This window comes from Girardinichthys multiradiatus, chromosome 5 (genome assembly GCF_021462225.1).
Source record: "Girardinichthys multiradiatus isolate DD_20200921_A chromosome 5, DD_fGirMul_XY1, whole genome shotgun sequence".
NCBI lineage: Eukaryota > Metazoa > Chordata > Actinopteri > Cyprinodontiformes > Goodeidae > Girardinichthys > Girardinichthys multiradiatus.
Genome location: NC_061798.1, coordinates 13,002,230 through 13,022,902, shown reverse-complemented (window position 1 = coordinate 13,022,902; position 20,673 = coordinate 13,002,230). Strand labels below are relative to the sequence as shown.

Genomic DNA, 20,673 nt, shown 5'->3' with positions numbered 1-20,673 from the left:
TCTGTTGCATTTTCCTTCTATATGACAATTCTGCACTACTTTGTGTTGGTGTATCACATGAAATCCTAACAAAATACATTGAAGTTTGTGGTTGTATACTGACAAAAAATGAAAAAGTGGAAATGTACTTTGGCAAGGAACTGTATATTTATTATTGTTTTAATGCAGACATATCATCTATATACTGTATCATTACATTTCATAGAAGTACTTTAAATAGACAAAGAAGGCAGAATTACACAGATAATAAGACAAATATCAATATTTGCTGGAGGACTTGGGTAGCACATGTAGGATTTTAATTTGAATGGCTAATTTGGTCTGATTATTTATTTATTTTTATTCATGTTAAGTTAATGTGGCTCCTAATAAAATGTCTTGAAAATGGATCAAACAGAATTTTAACTTTTTTCATTTAGAAAACAAGGATTATGTTTGGAGAAAAACGCTGCCTTGTTCCACCTGTGAACCTGTCCAAGGGGGAACATCAGAACATTGCTCAATTTACAGAACACGATGTATCTGTCACAAGAGTTTGAACTTTACAACCGAATGCCAATCAGGCCACATTTGACTCAGCATGCCATGCAGCTTTCAGTATAGACCTATAATTATATCTCAAGCTGACAACTGAAATGCTGTTGCTAGTGGGTCTTTCAGTAAGCACAATGGAACCCCTGTGGTTGGTCCAGAATGTGGCAGTGTATATGGCATTTAATCAACCAGCATGGGTATGTATCACCCATGTACTCATTGAACTCTAATTGCTACTCAAATATCTACAGGGTGTTGACAACGTGCAAATGGTCCAATATTCAGCAAACCAGTGGTCCAACAAGGGCGATTTCTCATAACAAACACAACCTTTGAGGTATTTTAGTGGGATAGTAAGTGACCAACACAAAGAGGCACATAGTTGTGATGTGGAGACTTTTTTTTTTCACAAAGAAAATTCTTAGAAAATGAAGTTCATTTGTGTTTAGCCCCCTTTCTCTGACACCCATAAATCAAATCTGGTGCCGTTGTTTAAATAAAGCCAAAATAAGTCCTTTTTAGAGTTATGCATATTCCACAGACGGGGAAACGACTGGTCAGACTTGATGAGAGAAGGGTGGAGCAATATACAGGGCAATCCTGGAGACTGGAGTGGAGGTTCACCTCCTGAGCAACAAGGATTAGGTCAAAGCATCTTCATGTTTTAGAATCACCCAGTCAAAGTCCAGACCTACAGACAATGGATTAAAATATGTATCTGCAACATGACCAAATGCAATAAGTTCAAGAAGTCTGAATACTTTTGCAGGGCCCAGTATTTTAACCGAAACATGTCCTATAGAACATCATCTGAAACTGTTACCTCACAAGGCTGCATGTGTCTGGACAGTTTAATGTCTGACCTCACAGCAGTAAAACAAACAACCAAAACCTTGCCATGCATGAGCTTCCTTCTCAATGGTCACCTACCACGTGAAGAATGCATACCTTCCAGGAATATACTAACGCACCCAATACTAAAATCAATGGTTTACATACACTTTAGTCTCTCGCAGATTTACAGAATTAGATTGTCCTGACCACAAACACTTTCTGTGTAACTGTGTTATAGATTTCTTTCTTTTCATTTTGGATTTGTGGGCAGATCTGATGGGGTTTTGGGGTCATATTTATGCACAAATGCAGATGAATAAAACATCACACACTTTCAAACAGCTCCGTTTGATCACAAGATTTTTACAAATCAATTTTACAAATCAATTTTACAAATTCAAGAAGTGTTTTAACTTCTTGAATTTTTCAAATGTCATACATGAAATAAAATAAAAACCAATAACAATTATATCTAATTGGTAACTGTATTAAAATTATCTCATTTAGGAATGTCTTATATTCAGTTTTTATCGAGATTGCCACCAAAGTCAGGTTCCATAATGAAAGTTATATTCATTTATTCATAGAATTATTAGATCCTTTACTAAAGGCCTATTAAGATGGGTAACTAATTCCTGGAAGTCGACAAAGAGTCACATTAATGTCTCATGAAGTAAAACATGTAAATTATACATTATGAGTCTCAGGGACAAAAGTTATTTCAGTTTTAAACTCATGAAAGCCAAATGTTTACTTACTGATCTTTTCAACTAATTTTGTTCTTACAAATAATTTTCTTAAATATTTTTCCAATTTTTCAGAATAAGTAGTGAAGTTTATGCTGTACACAACAAAAAATTAAACTTGACAATTGTTTGCAAATGTTTTCATCCTACCGTGCTTTTAGGATAACCTATGTTCCAGATCATCAGGTGGATGAGCACCGAACTTGTCTGTGTTTGCCCCCTCTGGCGTCCATCTCAACAGACAGTCCATCTTCTTCGCCCACCCTGCCTGCTCCGTATCCAGAGCCTGCATCAGGACCAGCCAGAAACTCCAGTCCCCAGGCTTCATCAACGCTCAGATTGTCTGCCTCCGTCAAATACAAAACAACAGCTCCAGATCCGCCCACGGTCAGGGCCACTGTTTCGTTTAAAGCATTTAAAGGCCCAGCCTCAGACACAAGGTAATGTAGGACAGAGAGAGATCTCAGCCTTTTAGTTATGATCACTTGATCCTTAAGCTCCAGACTTTGGTAGCAGAGCCAGAAGATGTTCATATAATCAGCCACACATAGCAGCTTCATAATTGTATTTTAATTTTTTCACCCATGCGCAACTTCTCATCAATAAAAATGTAATTGATGTCTCATAGAAGTGCAGCGGAAGTCTTACAATCCTGCTTTTTAATAAGCTATCAGTCACTGAAACTTTATTTTGAGATATCTCTAACCTCACAGGGAAGAAAAGGGAGACAGAGCAAATTGTCTTACACATTGTCATTTTTTCATAATTTAGAGTTTTTTTCTGTTAGTCACTAACAGTTAACTAGAGTAGCTGAAAAACTCAAAAACCTAATCCAGAGACCTTTTTGCTGTAAGGCGATGGTGCAGACTAGTATCCTGTTCCATTCTCTCCTACAGCAATTTGAATGTGTGACGTTATTAGTTCTTACATTTAACAGGCTACCTCACTTAATGTAGCGTATAGCAAACTTCTCGTATCCACCGTGGCCCTTTCAATAGGAATATTAATAGAAACGGGGTCACTGCGTAATTGACTCAATGCTCCTGCATTACCAAATTATAGAGCAATATAAATTACATATTTAATGTTAGAAAGAGCAAATATCTGTCACTTTAATTAACTGTATAGATGAGAAAACTTTGTTACAGGATGTAACCAGCTTAGTGTTCCATCCTTACACTTTTTCTCTTCATTTTTCTCTCTGTTGAATCCCTGGGTTATATTTAGCTGTTCGCTTATGGATCTCAGAGCTGACTGTCAGCAAAAATGAATTGTTTCGCTTCTGTCTGTTCCTGTTTTCACTTGTCTCCTCCCTCCCCTCACCCGTTACTCTTTGCAATCTTTTCTTCATTCTTATCTTTCAATCATGTCTGTCTGTTCTTCTGTTATGTGCCTTCATCTGTCTTTCATCTCACCCTCAGTCATCTGTGTTTGCTTCCTCATTGTGTCTTTCCTCCCAGTCTGGTTCCCATCGTCTTCTCCCAGCCGCCCTCTCTCAGTCTTGCTGGAATCATTTGTTCTGCTCTCCTCTGAGCATTAACTGGCTACTGCCTCCTGCTGTGCAGATAGCACTCCTATCACTCACATCCTAAGGCTTATTACAGCCATACACCGTTAAACATATTCATGAAAAATTCTGCCTTTCTCTTTCTCCCACACTAACACAAACACCGTGCATTCACTGTCAACAGTTACCATATGCATTAACACACACCCACACACACCTTAAGACACAACCTTGCTGTGACTTCACTGGGAGAAAATAAATATTTTCAGGGCTATTTGCACTTTAATCAGTGTATCTTCTCAACTCTCAACAGTGTAATTCAATATCAACCTTCATGCCTTGAAAATAGTAAATCGGGACATAACTGATTGAAAATGTTGTTTTGTGATCAATGTGTGCAAATTGATCAGTTATCAATATTATCATGGTTTTGTTCAAATATGTTAAATATTTGCAAAAACTGTTATAAGCTGTTACAACACTATTCTTTTTACTATTATGATTATCGTTATCATTATTGTTATTGCAAATAGTAGTAGTAGCAGTACTACTACTACTAGAAGATCTTCTGACTGACCTTATTTTGTGTTTAAGAATGAAGTTGTCCAGAGTTCAAGACCCTGAGAGAAAGAGAGAGAGAGAGTGAAAGAGTTGTTGGAAATCCTGTTTATTTTTTCCTTTTAATGGTATCAAATTTGGTTTGGAAACTGCATTTGTGGGTTGAGCAGTACAGTTGAGTATGTGGGTTGCCAGTGGTGTGAGGTCAATGAGGTGATGGGGCTCACTTTTTTGAAAAAGGTTTGGACTGAACAAGGCTTTTTTTACTTGACAAACCTGGAGTGAACGCATTCCCCTGATGCAATTTAAAATGGGCTCTGAACCGGGGGTTCCCAAACATTTCTGCCTGTGACCCCCCAAATAACAGTGCCAGAGGCTGCCAACCCCTTATTGGCGACCTGGTGACCCCCTAAACATACATAACAATATATATTCACTCTATACAATCTAGTGTGAAATAATTATATGTATTTCTGAATGGATAATTTTTTTAAATGGCATTTAATTATTTAATTTAATAATTTAAAAAGTATGTTTAATTATTTAATAAGACACAATTATTTTATTGTGCATTTCATAATTTAATGGTATATTTAATAATTTGTTAATGTATAGAATAAATAAATGGTACATTTAATAATTTATTTGGGACATTTAATAATACAATTATTTATTTAATGGCACATTCACATTTATTTATATAATGAATTATCTATTTATTTAATTTTGTCCCTTTTGGCCGTCAATACACCTCAGGGGTCACATCATGATGATTCTGAATATCCCCACTTGGTGTCTCACGACCCCTCGGGTGGTCCTGACACCCACTTTAGGAACCCCTGCTTTACACTATGTTTCGAAGGGCCAAACTTGGGGTACGTCACACAGAAGAGCTGGAAAGTTTTTCCTTCAACATGAGCGGGCTGCGTGTTAACGCTGGCCGCAGGGACACAGTTCAATTGTGATGAACATGTGGGAAGTTCTTGCCGTCACTATAAAATAAAACATTAAAATAAAAGCATTAAGCGGAAATTCGGCTATTATAAAATGCAGCCCATGTGAGCAAAGACAATAGGAGATAATAAAATGGATGCAAGGCAATGGTATATTCCATATGCTAGTTTGTTAATGACATCATGATCTGTTGAAGGTGGAAATCTTTGCACGATTCAATTCAATTATGGTGCAGAAGGCTACAGTGCAATTATAAATCAATTATTATGTCTTTTCAACACTTTGACACAACAATAAAACTAGGCAGAATCATAACTCGGTACTGAACACAACATTCCTCCACAGGATCAGGTTCCACTACACATATTACACCAGTGCAAACAGGTCTGAAGAGTAGTCAAGGCAGGGGCACCTGGCAATCATATCAGACTGGAGACCAGCCATGTGCAGTCCATCCAGATTGTCTGGGTAGAGATCTTTCTGTCCTATTGCCCTGCAAATCTGGATTGCAAATTTAAAACTGCCCACAAATCCTAAGTGCTGAGGAAACGATCTTCTTGTGGTATCGTCTGCTTTAGACACCCACTGTGCGGCCACTTCACAGCCTGTCTCCCACATCCTCAGTAGGAAACTTTCAACTATGGACGTTAGTTCATTTTGAACATGGCCTTAGAATTAATGCCAAATAATTGTTGTAAGTTTGTTGCAGGAGAGTTAGTTTGAGTTATTCTTATTTCTGTCCTCGTGTACAACTATGCTACAGCAAACCATATTTTTTATTAGTGTTACCACTAGGGTTGTAATGAGAGCTTGTGGCAATATATTGGAGAAAAAAAGTAAGTAGTTCTTGAGTTGCCCTTATTTGGTGACAGAATTTACTAATCTCTTTTTTTAACTCATGACAACATTCCAGAACCCTTTTTTTATGACTTCTTACTGGTTCATGCCTAAAAATATAGCAGCATTTTTTATTATCTTGAATCTTAATATGTTAGTATCCTAAGAAACGTGTCAAATTTAATAAGTGTTAAGTCTTATTTGAGGTTTTAGTTAAAAGCTTTGTAATGTTTTAATGATCACACATTTTTCTCTTAAAGTTTTTTTTTTTTTTTGCAGATAACTAAATGCTTTTCTTTTTCCCAATTGGGAGGGTACTATACAGATCAGTCACACCACCTGAACGCTGCAGCAGACACCAAGCTCACTGGCGCTGCTAATCAGATGCCTGATTTTCAGCACCTGAGGTACCAGAAACTCATAACAAGAGCAGAATGAGCTGTTTGGCATTTCAAGTATGAATTTAATCTGTTTTTGGGTGCAACCCACATACTCAACTCTGCTGCTCAACCCACAAGTGTATTTTCTACTTAAAGGCACAGTTCAAAAGGGTGTAAAAAGGCCTTGAACTAATATAAGGTTCATTGCCAAGAAGCATTAAAAGCAAAGTAAAAAGTCAACAAAATACAAATTTACTTTCTTTTCTTTCTTGCTTAGCTTTAGCCGCTAGGCTGCTAGTAGGTACTGTAAGTGGGATAGGACTGGTCATGTTGTTTCCTTCTGCTTGGAGTGAGGACAAGAACATCTTGATAAAGCCACCATTGTTATTAAGTTCAGAATACAGCTACATTTGAGATGTGGTGCTCTTTGGTGGTTGAAATCTCCCTGTTTTACTTTCACTGCCTTTAGCTCGTGTTTGCCGTGAAATGTGAGGTGCTGCATTCAAAAGCCCCACCATTTTTAATAAGGGTAACTTAACGCTGTTTTAGTTTTTTATTCATATTGAAATGATAATACTAACCCCCCGTTTACCATATTGACTACTAAGCTAGTAATGGTCTCATCATGTACAATGAAGAAGCTAGTTTGCACACCCTGATATTCTGAGCAATTCATTTGTAGCATTGCCCAAAGCTTCTCAGCTCACAAAATTAGGGAGACAACTGATAATTATAGTATCGACAGAGGTAATGGTTGCTGGATGTCACATCGTTTGCAACTTGTTAGAATTACTGTTTGAAATATATCGCCATAGAATTTGAAATAAACAGCTGATAATTAATTTGAATGACAGAAAACATTCTCTAGAGCATAAAATTCTCTTATAAAAAAAAAAAAAACGCTGCAACAAAAATGCTTTAAAAAAAAAAACATTTAAAGGATTCACAATCAGTTTAACTTTATATTCCTCTGGATGTTTTGTCTCCTACCACCAGTTGGCAGCTTCCAAAATATCTCCAAATACCTCCAAATAGCAAAGAGAAGGAAAAAGATGGAGACACTGTAAGGAAGAGCAGAGACAAAACTAATGAAGATGTGAGAGTGAAAAATCCTGAAGTCAAAATAAAGGTTGATGGTAAAGAAGAGAACAATGAAGAGCTTTGTTCACATGTAGCCTGGTCTTGGGATCAGCCTAAAAGGTTAGTAATTCACTGTGTACAGTTTGATGCTCTTAAACCTATTCCCATGATGCTTTTCATTGCTTTCTGTGTTAGAAAAGGTTTACAAAATGCAAGAGGGCTCATTTTATGTTCACAGTAGTGTTAGAGCAGCACAGCAGATTTTCCATGCTCCATATTTTTGAGGTTTGTAGAAAGTAACTACTATTCCAGCTTGCGTTTATTGCATTTGTGCCACTAGGATAAATCACATAATATACCCACAACCCAAAAAAAATCATCTTTTATGTCGCTTCCTGTGAGGAACAATATGTTTTTGTTTTGACTTAATCTTTGGAATATAATCCCCAGCGGTAAGTAGCGGAGAGTGGGAAAAGGAAATTTGAACAAAAAAGGCATACAAATCGGATTAATTCTGTGTTGCAGCGATGTACTGAGCACACTTCTAGTTTTTATAAGAATCATTAGCTGTTTGGCATCTGCCTCCTGCTCTGTGTTACAGTGTGCAGCTGACTCGAGCACCGAGCCAGTCCCTTGGTATCAGTATTATGGGAGGCAGAGGCATGGGCCGCAGACTGAGCAGTGGAGAGATGATGAGGGGTGTCTTCATCAAGCACATCAGCCCTGACAGCCCTGCAGCGCTTAATGGCACCCTTAGGGTTGGAGACAGGATATTGGAGGTTTGTGTGTCTGTATGGTACCAACGATTACACATTTTTAGACCAAAAAACAAAAACAAGTACCTTTGAGTGTTTAGCAAAGTATGGTTTGTGTTTCCTGCATTAGGAAGTGATATGTGGCGTCCAAGTGCTGTTCATTCAATTGGTTGTTGGCTTTTACTGCATTTAAAAATCTGAAAATGTTCCAACCCATTACATTTCTTATTGTTATGCAATGCGGAAAAGCATGTTAAAATGTGATATTGCCCGTTTTGTGTCCACTGCTTACCTTAACATGTTTTAACATCACCCTCCACACTTATTGGCACCCTGATCGGAAAAGAAGTGTAAAAAAAAACTTTAAAATAAATGTAGCTTTAATTGCAGTTGCAAAATTTGACACTGAAAAATTAAGACAAATTTAACATTTAATTTAGTATTTATTCATTGGCTTAAAGTAATGCGAACATCAAGTATTTAAAATTATTGCAAAAATGTCAATATTCCATTTTTTTTGCATTTTACGACCACCATTTCAAGCATGGCGGTGGCAGCATCATCCTGTGAGGATGTTTTTTTTCACCAGGGAGAGGGAAGTCTGTCAGAAGTGACTAAGTAAAAAAAAACAAAAAAAGAAAAAAAAACTGACTGAGTAAAAATAGTGCAATAATGGACGGAAAGCTGTTAGGGGCTGCAAAAGACCTAATACTAGTACCGACTCAGGGAGGCAGAATTTTTTTAAAACCATGGTTGTTTTTCCACCAACTTCAACATTCATGCGTTACTTTGCTCCTAATGAAATATATTGAGGTTGTGATAGTACAGAATGTACAGAAGGATTGTGAATAAAGTTGATCTGATCTGGTAAGTCTTAATTATGATCAGGGAAAGAGATCAATTTCTCTTAAAAATGAGAAAAACACGCTATTTAAGTAAAGCTGATGCGTGTTGATCTTAAGAAGTCAGGAAATGGCTATAAAACAATATCTAAACAGAACCATTGTAAAAAATGAAACAATTACAACTGTGACAAAAAGGATGGAGGTAGGTAAAAAAACATAACTTCAAAGCTAACTGCAGCAAAGAGTGGCATCTTGAAGTCTCCAGGTCTCCATGCCAACAATTTATTTTGGTACTTTCATACATGTCTTTAATAGGGTGCCAATAAGTGTAAAGTGCATCAGCCAAGCCAGACATCTGGCTGAAGTACAGTGATTAAAATCCTTCTAGATCTGTATCTAATATAATATCAATCATCATCATGACGATGAAATATGACCTCTTTGAGTTAGGCAAGATGTTGTTTGTACAGCTTTTGATCTTTGTCATAATGGTGGGTTTAAAACTCTGAAAACACACAATTACGAGGACCAGAGAGAACGTTTAAATAGTTTATTATGAACGCTGAGCTGTGAAAGAGCTGGGACCAAGACTGGGTCATCAGATCGGACTGGAATTGCTCTAAGTGTGAGAAAACAGACTTATTAGAGCTCAGGCTGGAACACAGGAAATAACTGTGATAGTCTTTGCTGACAGACTTACTGGGAAGGGAGTCTGAGCGAGGCAGGGGGAGATAAGTCTTTCTCCGCGGCGTCTGTTACTGGCAGGCAGTGTGCGGATGATTTCCAGTATTTTCTAGGTTGTTTGCTTTCCTTTTCCACGGAGGAACTACGCTGTGTCTTGGCAGGGACATCGGAGGGTGGACAGGCAGGTGAATAATCCTCTGAGTTTGGCTTGGAGAGTTTTTTGGGAGGCTGGGCTTGGAGTTGGAGAATCGAGCAGCCACTATCAGTCGACGGCTTTGAGTTTCCACACTCCTCCAGACATTGCACGAGAAAATGCCGGAACAGAAAAATCCACGAAGCACTAGGCAAGGCAGGATCTGTAGATCAGGGAAGACAAAACAAGACGATAAGATTTTCAGACAGCAAAAACTGCAGTGCAGCAGAGGTTGAGCTGTTTACCACGGAGTGAACAAAGACGAGTTGACGCCTTCCTCTGGCTCTCCACTCCCTTAAGAAGCCCAGCTGATTGCTCTCAGATTAGGAACACCTGTGCAGAAGCACCTGTCCGTCACACCCTGAATGGAGAAGCAGAAAAAAATACCACAGCACACATGTAACCTGCACACAGCCACCGTGGATTCTGACAGTCTTAGAAATACCTCGTTGACAAGAATGATGAGAAGAACAGCCATCTGAGAGGACAGAATGGCTATTGTAACTCGGATAACATTTATTCTTTCTATACAGCTGTGATAAGCAGCATGGCTGCAGAATGCACAACAAGTTGAGCCTTGGGGGGAAGAGGCGATAACAGCAGAAGACTATGTCAGGTTCCACTCACATCAGAGACAGCTGTGAGCATGGACTTACAACACTGGGCATAGGAAGGCTGGAAAACATGTCATTCTGTTGTATTATTGTTGAGATGTGTGTACTGCATTGGCAGAGGAAAGAAAAAGTTGTCAACAGTCAGAAAATGTGCTTCATCTTTTTTCTGAAGAGGTGTCCTTGAGCTATTTAAAGCAATTAAACAGTTTAAATTTAGGAAACTTGTCCTTAAACTTAATCGAAAGCATTTACTTTTTTCCTTTGAATATTTAAAGTAAAACAAAAAATCATGCCAAGGATGGAGTACACTCCACTCATCCCTTACTGTGCATGTAAGCTAATCCTCACGGTTACCAAGTCCACCTCTGATTGGTTGGTCAACTGCTACCTGACGAAACCACCTTGGAAGTCAAATCTTCCTCTGAGCTGGAGTCGGTGGACGTCTCAGAACTTGTCAGAGAGTTTTCTTACCGGGACCAGGAGTTAAGGTTGGTCCCCTGTGACAACAGCAGTCTGGTTCTATCATAATCCATAAGTGGGACCATCTATACATCCAGTGACTAATTTAACAAAAGGAGAACAAAGATTTAAATAACATCATTGTAACCTTGAATAAGCACATTGTGATGATCAATATTCATAGCATAATCCTCATAAAAACTAAGATGCATATACAGAGTGATTCTACCTTCATGCAAAAAAGAGGGGTAGCGTACACATTTTGAGTCATCACGCAACGGTGTAACTAACACTTAGGAAAGAGGGCACCGCTGAATTGGAAGTGATCCATAAGCAGAAGTTGGACAATTACATCTATTGCACTCTGCACTCTTTGGAATGGATTTACTTGTGTGTGCTCGGGCCCAGTTCAAATGTGAACTTACTAAATAAATTAGGAATTTCTGTAACAACAAGGAAAGTAACTATGGCTTTTTCTAATGACATGGTAATGAATAAACCTTGGGTGTCTTTTCTTGGCCAAGGTGAGTGGTGTGGACCTGAGAGATGCCAGCCATGAGCAGGCAGTGGAAGCCATCCGCAGGGCAGGAGACACTGTGGTCCTTTTGATTCAGTCTGGACTAAACAGAGCTCAGGTACAGCAGCTCAGAAACATTCAAAGAGCACCTCAAATATGTCAATACTTAGAAGTTACACTTAGCTCTGACACAAGCATTACACAAAAGCTTCCGTGTATATTACACTGGAATGCTCTCACAAATGTGCATCAGTTTGTAACATGAAAACAGGATGTCCACTTGACAGAAAACATATTATATAAAGGTATTTTTTACTGATAATGTGATTAAAATTGTATTCATGTCTCATAGTCATATAGTTTTTCATCTGCCTACTCTGCATCTTGTATTTCTCCCACAGTCTCCCAATCCCATCAATCACGAAAGACTATCAACGACATCGCTGTCCAACTCTCATAACAACAAGGTAAGTCTGCTCCTCTGTCTATGTGAACTATCACACTGCGCTTTTGAGCTTTACATGGAAACTTAAGTGTCAAGTTTTATTCTTTTAGATGTATTTTTTGTTATCAATTAAAAAAAGAGAAAAATATTTAGATATCTGCAAAAAACTTTAAGAGAAAACTATTTAAAAATTAGGAGTGGTTATTAAAACATTACTCAAGTTTTTAAATGAAGCTTAAAATTACATGTATCAAATGTGATACGTTTTTAGAATACTAACATGGTAAAATTCAAGAAAAATATTTCACTATCTTTAGATATGATCCAGTGAGTAGACATGAATAAAGGGTTCTGGGATGTTGTGGCAGGTTAAAACATAGATTAGTAAATTCGGTCACCATGTAAGGGCCACTCAAAAACTATTTTTCTTTCTTTCTCCAAAATATTGCAACAAGCTCTCCTTACAACCCTAGTGGAGATACTAACAAAAATCTGGTGATTTGTAGCATTGTTGTACACGAGGACAGAAATAAAACTAGCTGGAACTAGCTCTCTATTGCTCTTGTACAACCTTGCATTAGCAATGCTGCACAGCTAGTTGCTACATGGCAGTAGAAAAATATCAGTTTAAAACTTGCCTATAACTTTGCCACACAAGTTATTGGGCATGTTTCTTATTATTTATATGTTTTTTTATTATCAGTTTAATTGATAAATATTGAATGTAGAGTGTCCTGGATTTGTTTTTTGGTATTTGTGTAAGAAGTAAGCTTTAACCCCCAAACATCATTTTTATCAAGAGTCTAGAGTGCAGTTAAAGCTCCACAGTGGTGAAGTATTTAGTACTGTTTCCCTGCTGCAAGAAGGTTCTGGATTTGAATCCTAAATTGTATTACATAGAGTTTGCATTTTAAGTATGTGATGCTCTGGGCCCGTTTCTCTTCTAAATGGCCTGAGAGCTTTGTTAGAGTACATAGTACCCTGAACATTTGAAAATATCAGGATCTTTTAAACAACAATCCTCTGCCAGAATACTGAAAATTGGTCATCAGTTGGGATTTAAAGCCCCTGAATTAGTTTTAGCTGGGTAAAAGGAATCCCAGGGAATTATGTATGTTTTCACTGCTCAGAAAGGTCATGGACCATTTATTTAAATCAGACTTATGCTGTATGGTGAAGTTGTGAAGAAAACTGCAATACATCTTTAGGCAATACACCTTTGCTTCCTTTAAAAATCTCTTGGCTAATATATATATATTTTTGTTTCAATAGATAAATTATATATGATAATGAGCAGCTTTAGTGTTATACAGTTGATTAATTCCTTCCATTATCCCTCAAGATGCACTGGATCCAAAAGCAGGAAAAGTTTAAATTGTTATTTGACATTGATTGTTTTAGTTGTTGCTTTACAATGGCATGATTTATTTTACAACAACTACTAAACACTGATTAACACACCTATTTTTTATTTTTTGTTATCATCAGGCAAACTCATATCAGATACCTACAGAAAATGTTTTTAGAAAAAACTTAATTTATTAGAATAAAAAAACAGACAATCACTCCAGAAATACAAGGAATTAATGCCTCGTCTAATCATGAGCAAATATGTATATAAAGTAGAAGATGCGTAGAAGTGAAAAATAATAAAGAGTTCACACTCCACTAAGTTAGGTTTACATTAAAAGTCACTCTTAGGGAAATATGTATTTTTCATGTACAAGGAAAATTTAAAGTGTCCTGTTTGATCATCAGTACTCTATTAAACTTTTTTTCCTAAAGAACTGTGGCCAAACACTTTATAATGATTTCCTACAATAACTTAAAATGTCAAAAGGTTCTATATAAAATAATAATAATAATGAGATCAGGCAGCAGTTAGAGGAGATGTCCCAGTCCAGCCACCCAGTTAGCTTAGTTTGCCTTAGCAGCTAGAACAGCCCTCTGTTCCGAAAACTCTGAAAGAACATTTCCAAGTACGCTCATTCTTGATGAACTGACTGCACAGATGACGTTTTGAGGTCTACTTTCTAGCTTAAAAAAACGATAAATTTGTATACTCATCGCCGCCATTACTGCATCTGTTGGTGCAATGCCTCTCTGCACACAACCCCACCCCTTTAACAATCTGAGGGAAATCTGAAAATTCCTTCCTCAGATTAGGATTTTTTAACTATGAAAGTAAAATTACCCAGGTAAATTTCTATTGAAATGCTCCCTGGGGCTTCAAAAGCCTGGGACTTTCCACAAGCACTGGAAAAAAGTTGTATTGAGTTTTTCAGCATGCTAGTGATCTAATACATAAGGCCAAGTCAGAAAAGTAATGTTTCATTAGAAATAGATGTAACCTTCTTGAAACACCCAAATTATGTAGAAAACCTGTTTGATTAAATGACTAAAAGTGTCCATGACAAAGGTCAACAGGACTTGTGACCATCTATAAAGATTCTGATCATAGATCCCTCTTTCTGTATGTTTCAGCTTCATAGGAGAAGGCTGTGTTGCCCTACTGGCAACAAGGGAGCTCTATGAAATACCAATAAGTGTAGCACCCTTGGTTTGGTTAAAACGTTTTTTTTTTTTTCTTAAAATGGAATCCCCACGACCCACTAATTTACAGTATTCAATTTAAAGGTTAGATTTTTCTACCAATTTCAATGTGAGACTCTGCAACTGAAACAACCAAACAACATAGTTTACACATCTGTAGCATGAGTGCCGATAGCCTTTGAGGGTGCTGTATATGATGTACAGTGTTAGTTGTATTTTCTTTAGTCTTAAGAAGAAAATACTATTTTAAGCGTTCTTGAATGTTGCCATAGATTTGTCAAGCTTTACCATTTTAAGGAAATATGACTAGAGGTGAAGGTATTAGGGAATGTCATACCTTTACAGCCGTGCTTTGATATAAAGCACCATAAAGGCCTAATGAAATTATGCTTCTAAACATAAACCTAACACTGCCCTGCAGAGGTGAAGAGCAGGAACTACAATAAATATTGAAACCCAAATAACAAAACTGCTCAAATCGAATTTTAGCTCCCACACTGTAAGTGATATTTAGCTGTGTTTTTTTAGCAGTTTATGGAGTGATATGCACTACACTATATACAGAGTGATGAGTCATTACCACCTACATGGAAATCCAAAATGATTTTGTGTGTGTAAGATTTGTGTAGCATTGTGTAGAACTATATCTGTGTTTCCCTACATGATCTTAGGAGGCAGAGACTCTCAGCAGTCTGTTCCTTAGTCTCTCCCCTGCAAATCCCTTCACTCCCACCCCCTTTAAGGTCGGTTCAATGTTTGGTGTGAGTGTGCATGTGTGTATGTTTCTGCAGCGTCTTAAAAGCAACCTTGCATTTGCATCAAACCAACTTGCAAAAAAGTAATTAACATGCACATGTGTAACTAGAACTCCCTTGCAGCTACCTTGTTTGTGAACAATTCTTTATTTTCACTTTGATGCAGATGCATAACTGTAAATAGACAGCACACTCTTTTGAAGTTATTTTCCCATATACTTGTATGTCTCCTACAAAATAATGCATGATTCTTCTGGCCATCTTTCATGTTATTTATAGCTGGCATTAAAACCTTTGTTCATTAATTCATCTTGTTCACCAGTGTTTCCCTCTGCTTCATCAAGCACACAGAACAAGCCTCAGGGGTCATCCAGCTCATGCCCGAAGGGCCCCTAAGGCATCTCAAACTCTGCCTTTTCAATAATGCAAAAACTTTTCCCCAAGGCCTCGTCACCAACATCCGATAGAATGGATCGGAGAAGCCCCGTAAATGTCACAACAGCGGCCAGTGCAGCAGTTGAAGACGGAGACGACACCAGCAGGAGTAAGTGTGCATCATAAAGACATCATGCAGACATAAATAGATATACTGCCCAAAGCCTAGGAGAGTACCACCATCCTCTCAAAGCCCAAGACAGAACAAGCTCATGTTGATGCAGTGCCTTGCAAAAGTATTTGCACCCCTTAAACTTTTTATTGTGTGGTCACAGTTTTGGGATTTTATGTGATAGACCTACTCAAAGTACTGAATAGTGAAGTGACAGGAAAATAGAATAGAATAGAATACAATAGAATAGACCCCTCCTTGAACCGTCACCTTAACGTGGTGGAGGGGTTTGAGTGCTCAAATGATCCTAGAGGCTATGTTGTCTGGGGCCTAAATGCCCCTGGTAGGGTCTCCCATGGCAAACAGGTTCTAGGTGATGGGTCAGACAAAGAATGGTTCAAGAACCCCTCATGAAGAACACAATATCGAGGCACGTGACGTCGCCCGGTACGGCGGAGCCGGGGTCCCACCCTGGAGCCAGGCCTGGGGTCGGGACTCGTCGGAGAGCGCCTGGTGGCCTGGTTGCTCCTCGCGGGACCCGGCCGGGCCAAGCCCGAACGAGAGACGCGAGGCCATCCCCCAGTGGGCCCACCACCTGCAGGGGGAACCGTGAGGGACCGGTGCAAAGAGGATTGGGTGGCGGACGAAGGTGGAGACCTCAACGGCCCGATCCCCGGATGCTTAGGCTGGCTCTAGGGACGTGGAATGTCACCTCGCTGGGGGGGAAGGAGCCTGAGCTTGTGCGGGAGGTCGAGAGATATCGACTAGAAATAGTCGGGCTTGCCTCCACGCACAGCGTGGGCTCTGGAACCCATCTCCTTGAGAGGGGTTGGACTCTCTTCTACTCTGGAGTGGCCCACGGGGAGAGGCGGCGGGCTGGTGTGGGTTTGCTTGTTGCCCCCCAGCTCAGCCGTCTCGTGTTGGGGTTTACCCCAGTGGATGAGAGGGTTGTATCCCTGCGCCTTCGGGTTGGGGAGAGGTCTCTGACTATCATTTCAGCTTACGGGCCGAGTGGTAGTGCAGAGTGCCCTGCCTTCTTGGCGTCCCTGTCGGGGGTGCTGGATAGCGCCCCTCCCGGGGACTCCATTATTCTGCTGGGGGACTTCAACGCCCACGTGGGGAACGACAGTGACACCTGGAGAGGCGTGATCGGGAGGAATGGCCTCCCCGATCTGAATCCGAGTGGTGTTTTGTTATTGGACTTCTGTGCTAGTCACGGATTGTCCATAACGAACACCATGTTCAAACATAAGGCTGTCCATCAGTGCACTTGGCACCAGGACACCCTAGGCAGGAGGTCGATGATCGACTTTGTTGTCGTATCATCAGACCTTCGGCCGCATGTTTTGGACACTCGGGTGAAGAGAGGGGCTGAGCTGTCCACTGATCATCACCTGGTGGTGAGTTGGATCCGCTGGAGGAGGAGAATGCCGGACAGACTCGGCAGGCCCAAGCGCATAGTGAGGGTCTGCTGGGAACGCCTGGCGGAGCCCTCGGCCAGGGATGTATTCAACTCCCACCTCCAGGAGAGCTTCGACCAGATCCCGGGGGATGTTGGAGACATAGAGTCCGAGTGGACCATGTTCTCTGCATCTATTGTCGATGCTGCTGCCCATAGCTGCGGCCGTAAGGTCTGCGGTGCCTGTCGTGGCGGCAATCCCAGAACCCGGTGGTGGACACCGGCAGTAAGGGATGCTGTTAAGCTGAAGAAGGCTGTGGTTGGCTTGTGGGACTCCTGAGGCGGCTGACGGGTACCGTGAGGCCAAGCGTGCTGCGGCCCGGGCTGTGGCAGAGGCAAAAACTCGGGCCTGGGAAGAGTTCGGTGAGGCCATGGAGAAGGACTACCGGTTGGCCTCGAAGCGATTCTGGCAAACCATCCGGCGCCTCAGGAGGGGGAAGCAGTGCTTTGCCAACACTGTTTATAGTGGGGGCGGGAAACTGCTGACCTCGACTGAGGACATTATCGGGCGGTGGAAGGAGTACTTCGAGGATCTCCTCAATCCTGCCATCACGCATTCGGTGGTGGAAACAGAGGCTGGGGACTCGGGGTTGGATTCTTTCATCACCCAGGCTGAAGTCACCGAGGTGGTTAAAAAGCTCCGCGGTGGCAAGGCTTCGGGGGTGGATGAGATCCGCCCTGAGTACCTCAAGTGTCTGGATGTTGTAGGGCTGTCATGGTTGACACGCCTCTTCAACATTGCGTGGCGGTCGGGGACAGTGCCTCTGGACTGGCAGACTGGGGTGGTGGTCCCCCTTTATAAGAAGGGGGACCGGAGGGTGTGTTCCAACTACAGGGGGATCACACTCCTCAGCCTCCCTGGTAAGGCCTACGCCAGGGTATTGGAGAGGAGAGTCCGACCGATAGTCGAACCTCGGCTTCAGGAGGAACAGTGTGGTTTTCGTCCCAGCCGTGGAACACTGGACCAGCTCTATACCCTCTACAGGGTGCTCGAGGGTTCATGGGAGTTTGCCCAACCGGTTCACATGTGTTTTGTGGACCTGGAGAAGGCATTCGACTGTGTTCCTCGTGATGCCCTGTGGGGGGTGCTCCAGGAGTATGGAATCGGGGGCCCTTTATTAGGGGCCATCCGGTCCCTGTACGAGCGGAGCAGGAGTTTGGTCCGCATTGCCGGCACTAAGTCGGACCTGTTCCCAGTGCATGTTGGACTCCGGCAGGGCTGCCCTTTGTCGCCGGTCCTGTTCATAACTTTTATGGACAGGATTTCTAGACGCAGCCAAGGGCCGGAGGGGGTCTGGTTTGGGGACCAGTGGATTTCGTCTCTTCTTTTTGCGGATGACGTGGTCCTGCTGGCCCCCTCTAGCCAAGACCTACAGCATGCGCTGTGGCGGTTCGCAGCCGAGTGTGAAGCGGCTGGGATGAGGATCAGCTCCTCCAAGTCCGAGGCCATGGTACTCGACCGGAAAAGGGTGGCTTGTCCTCTTCAGGTTGGAGGGGAGTTCCTGCCTCAAGTGGAGGAGTTTAAGTATCTCGGGGTTTTGTTCACGAGTGAGGGAAGAATGGAGCGGGAGATCGACAGACGGATCGGTGCAGCTGTCACAGTAATGGGGGCGCTGTGCCGGTCCATTGTGGTGAAGAGAGAGCTGAGCCGAAAAGCAAAGCTCTCAATTTACTGGTCGGTCTACGTTCCTACCCTCACCTATGGCCATGAACTTTGGGTCATGACCGAAAGAACGAGATCACGGATACAAGCGGCTGAAATGAGCTTCCTCCGTAGGGTGGCCGGGCACTCCCTTAGAGATAGGGTGAGGAGCTCGGCCATCCGGGAGGAGCTCGGAGTAGAGCCGCTGCTCCTCCACATTGAGAGGAGCCAGTTGATGTGGCTCGGGCATCTATACCGGATGCCTCCTGGACGCCTTCCTCGGGAGGTGTTCCAGGCACGTCCCACCGGGAGGAGGCCCAGGGGACGGCCCAGGACACGCTGGAGGGACTATGTCTCTCGGCTGGCCTGGGAACGCCTTGGGCTCCCCCTGGAGGAGCTGGAGGAGGTGTCTGGAGAGAGGGACGTCTGGGCGTCTCTGCTGAGTCTGCTGCCCCCGCGACCCGGTCCTGGATAAGCGGAAGATGACGAACGAACGAACAATAGAATAGAATGACAGTGCTCCAACAACTGCATTCCTGCACTTAAAATACAATAAAGATTTCTAAGATGTACATAAAAACATTAAAACAAGGATGGTTTAGATTTCTTTTTTATATGAATGGAAATCTGAAAAATGTGGTTTACATTTCTCTTCACCTTTAAATGAGATATCTTTAGCAGTGACCAAATTATTAAAAGTCTACTAGTGTGTATTTTATTCTCAGCATAAATCCAGCTGTCCTCCGAAGGCCTTGGAGGTTTATTAGAGAACATTAGAGAAGAACAGGATTATGAAGACAAAGGAACACAGCATACAGGTCAGAAGTTAAGTTTATAAAGTTGTTTGAATTGGTTTTATTTACAGTTTCTCACAGAGATCAGTCAATCATCAAAAATCAGAGTATAGCATAATTGTTGTATGCTTCACAAATCTGGCCTTTATGAAATAATGCCAAGAAGAAATCGATTCAAAGAAGACAATAAGAAGTCTTGTTTCAAGTTTGCTAGCCAAGTAGTGAACAAAGCAAACATGGGGAAGAAGGTATTCTGATGAGATGAGCCACTGTCTGAGGCGGAAAACTGCCGTTGCACATTACCCAGAACACACAGTGAAACAGGGTGATTGCAACATGCCGGGACCGGGAAGGTGATAAGACCTGATAAGAAGATGTATCTAATACATATGTAAAGCTTATGTATACTATATAGCCAAAGGTTTTTGTCTGTCTACTTCTACATGTACATGACCTTTGATGACATCCTATTCTTATTCTATAAGGTCCAGATTGTTGATGGCCCCACTGTTCCCAGCAAAAGCAACTTTAGCTATTCTGTAAACATCTTCCACAAGGTTTAGGAGTGTATTCATAGTTAGATGAGAAAAACAGAATTACAGCCTTCGCTCTTCATTCATCCCAAAAGTATTCAAGAAGGTTGAGGTCAGAGATATGTGCAGGCCAGTCAAGTTTCTCCACACCAAACTTTATATACCTGCAGCCATGGAAATAATTGGAACACTGGAATTTATTTACTTATTGGTGGTGAGATCCATTATAGTATAAATATACGGCATGATTATATGTTAGAATGGACCAGTTGAAGTCCAGACCTAACCTTATTCAGAATCTCTGGAAAGACTTTAAAATTGCTGTTCACAGATGCTCTGCATTCATTCTGGCTGAGCCTGAGGTATTTTACAAAGAAAAATGGGAAATCCCGTCAGTATCTAAAAGTTCAAAGTTGGTAGAGACGCCCCCAAAAAACCTGCTGCTGTG

General features: G+C 41.1%; 1 protein-coding gene and 1 long non-coding RNA gene across 6 annotated transcripts in view; one reads left to right on the top strand and one right to left on the bottom strand.

The window, feature by feature from the left end:
• Positions 1-20,673, top strand: part of si:dkey-92j12.5 (multiple PDZ domain protein) — an 87,522-nt gene that overhangs the window by 46,972 nt on the left and 19,877 nt on the right. For 4 of the 5 annotated variants that reach the window (XM_047365982.1, XM_047365980.1, XM_047365981.1 and 1 more), the window contains exons 21-27: positions 2,276-2,554; positions 7,347-7,550; positions 8,032-8,209; positions 11,505-11,615; positions 11,899-11,964; positions 15,167-15,238; positions 15,695-15,794. In XM_047365982.1, coding sequence (XP_047221938.1) covers positions 2,276-2,554; positions 7,347-7,550; positions 8,032-8,209; positions 11,505-11,615; positions 11,899-11,964; positions 15,167-15,238; positions 15,695-15,794 — 1,010 coding nt within the window. The remainder of the gene's footprint in view (positions 1-2,275; positions 2,555-7,346; positions 7,551-8,031; positions 8,210-11,504; positions 11,616-11,898; positions 11,965-15,166; positions 15,239-15,694; positions 15,795-20,673) is intronic. The other variant, XM_047365983.1, reaches the window with a different exon arrangement.
• On the bottom strand, positions 9,567-10,501 carry LOC124868572. The gene is made up of 2 exons (XR_007038344.1): positions 9,731-10,501; positions 9,567-9,649 (listed from the first exon to the last, which is right to left on the bottom strand). It is a non-coding gene; the product is annotated as an uncharacterized LOC124868572 (long non-coding RNA).